Raw genomic sequence first — 5,000 nt, forward strand, 5'->3', positions numbered from 1 at the left:
CTTCTCTTGGGATCTTCACACACAACAGATTCTAGATTTTGCAGGGAACGGTGCGAAAAACAAAAAACATCCGGTCAGAGGAGAACAGAAAGACTGACTGGAGACTGACAGAAATGCTACGGTAACTCAGATACAACCTTGATGAGCAGATGAGCTAGAAGAGCAGAAGACCAGGTCAGGTTCTAGTCCTATCAGACAAGAACGAGAATCTGAGGCTATACCAGGCACACGATCACTGAAACCTGGGGATATATGAGCTCAGACCCACCATCTCTGAGGCGGAAAGTCAGAAACGTTCAGTGCTGTGAAACATTCTCACTTTTCAGAAGAGATGTTTTCATACAGCTAAAGTCATCACCGAAATATATTGAGGTCATCCGTACAATACAAGCTCTGGCAATCTGACAAAGAAAAACTGCCTGTGTGTGTGTGTGTGTGTGTGTGAGAGAGAGAGAGAGAGAGAGAGAGAGAGAGAGAGAGAGAGAGAGAGCGAAAAACAGCTGGAAGTGTGCTTGCTGACCTTGAGAAAGCCATCGCTCTTTTCACAGAGGGAAGGTTTATTGTTCTCTGAGGACTAAAGCATGGTAGAGGGGGAGCGAGAGGAGAGAGAGAGAGAGAAAAAAAAGACCCCGGCCTCCTCTATTCACTGTACAGCAGAACTCACGTCTCTAGCGGCTGCCTCATGAGGTTTGCAGACAAAAGACGGCATTGGATGATGAGATTTAAATGAGATTTAGAATGAATATATCGCCTGAGGAATCGTCATTCAGAGAGGAGATTCTGAGATTATAACGCTGGTCAACGCTCATAAAGGAGCGGTTTGTAATATTTAAACATCACATTAAGTTTCTACATGACAAACGGCTATGAAAATGATTTGATTACATTTCGCAATATTGCAGTGCAATGGAACGCAGTAATGTCTTCATTTAAGCCATTTGTTTATATTAAAGGTGCAGTCTGAAATATTAAAGCTGTGGTATGTAATATTAAAAGAGCGGTCTGTAATATTAAAGATGTGGACTGTAATGTTAATGGTGCGGACTGTAATATTAAAGGTGCGGTCTGAAATATTAAAGGTGTGGCATGTAATATTAAAGGAGTATTCTGTAATATTTAAGGTGCACACTGTATAATAGTTAAAGGTTGGTCTGTGATATTAAAGGTGCGGTCTGTAATTTTAAAGGTGTGTTCTGTAATATTAAAGGTGCGGTCTGTAATATTAATGGTGTAGTCTATAATATTAAAAGTGCGTTCTGTAATATTAAAGGTGCGTTCTGTAATATTAAAGGCGCGGTCTGTAATTTTAAAGGCGCGGTCTGTAATTTTAAAGGTGCGTTCTGTAATATTAAAGGTGCGGTCTGTAATATTAATGGTGTAGTCTATAATATTAAAAGTGCGTTCTGTAATTTTAAAGGTGCGTTCTGTAATATTAAAGGCGCGGTCTGTAATTTTAAAGGTGCGGTCTGTAATTTTAAAGGTGCGTTCTGTAATATTAAAGGTGAAGTCTGTAATATTAAAGGTGCCGTCTGTAATATTAAGGATTTGGTCTGTAATATTAATGGTGTGGTCTATAATATTAAAGGAGCGGTCTGTAATATTAAAGGTGCGGTCTGTAATGTTAAAGGTACGGTCTGTAATATTAATGGTGTGGTCTATAATATTAAAGGTGCGGTCTGTAACATTAATGGTGTGATCTGTAATATTAAAGGTGCGGTCTGTAATATTAAAGGTGCAGTCTGTAATATTAAAGATGTGGTCTGTAATATTAATGGTGTGGTCTGTAACATTAAAGGTGCGGTCTGTAATATTAAAGGTACGGTCTGTAACATTAAAGGTGCGGACTGTAATATTAATGGTGTGGTCTGTAACATTAAAGGTGCGGACTGTAATATTAAAGATGCGGTCTGTAATATAAATGGTGCAGTCTGTAATATTAAAGATGTGGTCTGTAACATTAATCATGTGGTCTGTAACATTAAAGGTGCGGACTGTAATATTAAAGATGCGGTCTGTAATATAAATGGTGCAGTCTGTAATATTAAAGATGTGGTCTGTAACATTAATCATGTGGTCTGTAATATTAAAGGTGCGGTCTGTAATGCTGTCGTGGTCTGACAGAGTCGTTGATTGTAGCTGCTGTTGTGATTGTATCTTAAAACGGTTTATATCAATCAAATCACAAGAATCTTAGCTTTCCAAAGGTATATCGCATGAGTACCCACACACACACACACACACACACACACACACACACAGCAACCATTTGACGTCATTACCCAGAACGCACTGCGACGTAAAACAGCAATGGCGGCCTACGAGTGCAAGGATTTTTCTTTTCTTTTTTTTTTTAAACCGACATCTATAGCGTTTTTGTATAGCGGATTTATATGGCGGATTTATATAGCGGATGTCAGCGGTAATCTAATAAGCCATACGAGTCTTCATAGTCAGGGTTCCCTTTAATGCTTTAAATATTTTGACACGTCTCTAAATGGATGTCTTTATTATTCAGTCCAATATCCGGCTGTTAAATGAACTGTTCTCGTTCCCCATCAGTGGTCCCGCTGATCCCATAAACTGCTGGGAAATCTGCTGTAGGTGTGAAATTGATCCAGTAATAATCAAACTCATTTTCTCTGTGTGACCTCGACAGAAAAGGTGACTGAGATCAAGACCAACATCTTTGTCACCAGTTTTGGTCCCGTGTCTGATACTGAGATGGTAAGAAACGAATTCAAAAATAAATAAATAAAAGCCCTGAAACTCCCACTCTCCCATTAGCATACAGATAATGCTAATATCACTCATTTCCATATCCCATACTGCTTATCTGTGTCACCTCTTCACTCCTCTTGAGATGAATTCTACTCAGCTACCGTATCTCGTTCCTTTTATCCCTCCGCAGGAGTACACCATTGATGTGTTTTTCCGCCAAAGCTGGAAGGATGAGCGCTTGCGTTTCAAAGGGCCCATGGGGATGCTGCCCCTGAACAACCTGCTGGCCAGCAACATCTGGACTCCTGACACCTTCTTCCTGAACGGCAAGAAATCCATCGCGCACAACATGACCACGCCGAACAAGCTGCTGAGGCTGCAGGATGACGGCACGCTGCTCTACACCATGAGGTGAGGGATTGTGGGATTTACACAGCAGTGAGTTTATTAAGAATCCACGCTGGAGCTTGTGAATCTGGGGACTTTTCACTTTTATTTCAGTCTCTGGATTTAAAAAAAAAAAAAACTCTCAGTATCACATAATGCATGAAATCCGGCTAGAGAACAATGCTAAGTGTAACAACTGGGGAAATGTAGGCTTTTCTTCACAATTCAGTGACAAATGTGAGGTAGATGTTGACCTTCCTGACAACTGGCTCTGAAACTAGAAACTAGCTAATGGTTAAAGGCTAGAAATCGATGCTAAGTGTAACAACAGCGAACATTTAATCTTTTCTTTACAATTTCGCGACAAATCTGAGGTAAATATTGACCTTCCTGAGCAATGAATCTGGGTTCTGCTATCATTCTATATTTACATTGTGCTTAAAAAAGACTTAATAGCTATGTTCTAGCTAGCTATGTTCATTAGATTAATTGTAATGGCTTAAGTTCGAAGGAAACTGTTGCTAGGCGACTGAAGATCACGGACGTTGAAAAGAAACTAGCTCACATCTAAGGCGAGAGATCGACGCTACGTGTAACGACACCGTAAATGTAGTCTTTATCAATATTTTTTGTTAGCAGTTTAGCAACACGTCTGAGGTAAACATCGACCTTCTAGACGATTTTGCGTGTTTTCTGCTGTCGCTATGTTTTTACACTGTTTAAAAAGAAGAAAAAAAAGACTTAATACCTGTAGTCTAGCTAGCTTTGATTAGTAGCTGGTTTTGGTTCAGTGTCCGTATTTCTCAGTTGCCTAGCAACAGTTTCCTCATGACTCACGCCTCAAATCTGCCAAATGCACCAGCTTAAAACCTGCTCAGAGAAAGCAGAGAGTCACCATTCAATGTAAATCACTGGTTTTTAGTTTTCACGGATCAAAAGCGCTCTTCCAGGGTTTTATAAGAGCTGAATGATCAGGGTTCTTTAAGGTTTTTCTGGATAATTAAGGGGTCTTAGCTTCCAAATAAAAGGGTTCTACTGGGAAATGTTTCTGATCGAAACTACTCTGCTGTGATGTTTCATAGAGGAGCTTTAAGGGTTCACCAAGAGGGACAACTAAAGAACCCTTATGGGTTCTAAATGTTCTAGGAGAGACGTTTTTATTCAGTACAGGATATGATATATGCGCACAGCCTTATTTACATAAACAGAGTGTATTTTTCATATTCATATTAGGGTCTAGACGCAATCGAACCTGAACGATCTTTAAAGTACCTTAAGGTGACATTTAGAGTACGTTGGAGGAGGAGAGGCGTAGAACATACTGTCTGGGTTTTTTATCCCCCCTTCTCTCTCAAACCAGCGGGCGTCTAAAACATATTTGAGTGTTTTAGAACAAACTGTATTTGAAACGCTTTTACTAGCTCTTATTTTATCTGCTGCCGTTGGTGGAACTAATGCAATGTACTACAATAATGATTACATTGTGGGAATGTAAGCTAACTGCGCAAACGTTAATGATGCATGTTATGTGTGTATGACAGAGGGAGGGAGAGAGAGAAGGGGGGGGGGGGTAAAGCCTCAGGGGCACTAGTCAAAGCGCAAATGCTTCAAGCACACCAGCCTCAAAAAGACTTCAGTATTTAACATACAGCTTACATGAGCTTACAGAAAAGACTACACACACACACACACACACACACACACACTGTTTTTATTGTTTGTCATGTTTTAGTATTTTTTTTTTTATTATTTATTATGTACTTTTTAAGGCACACAGCTTGATGTGAAAGAAATCTAAGAAAGGAAAGAAATAGAAAGGAAAATGTAGGACAAACAAAAACAAAACAGAAAGGATAGGAGGAAGAAAGGAAAAGAAAGGAAAGAAAAAGGACAGG

At 39.6% G+C, this 5,000-nt stretch overlaps 1 protein-coding gene across 1 annotated transcript in view; it reads left to right on the top strand.

The window, feature by feature from the left end:
• Positions 1-5,000, top strand: part of gabra5 (gamma-aminobutyric acid type A receptor subunit alpha5) — a 52,198-nt gene that overhangs the window by 3,553 nt on the left and 43,645 nt on the right. Inside the window, exons 4-5 of the mRNA XM_053635861.1 lie at positions 2,657-2,724; positions 2,909-3,129. Coding sequence (XP_053491836.1) covers positions 2,657-2,724; positions 2,909-3,129 — 289 coding nt within the window. The remainder of the gene's footprint in view (positions 1-2,656; positions 2,725-2,908; positions 3,130-5,000) is intronic.

Source organism: Ictalurus furcatus, chromosome 11, assembly GCF_023375685.1.
Source record: "Ictalurus furcatus strain D&B chromosome 11, Billie_1.0, whole genome shotgun sequence".
Lineage (NCBI taxonomy): Eukaryota > Metazoa > Chordata > Actinopteri > Siluriformes > Ictaluridae > Ictalurus > Ictalurus furcatus.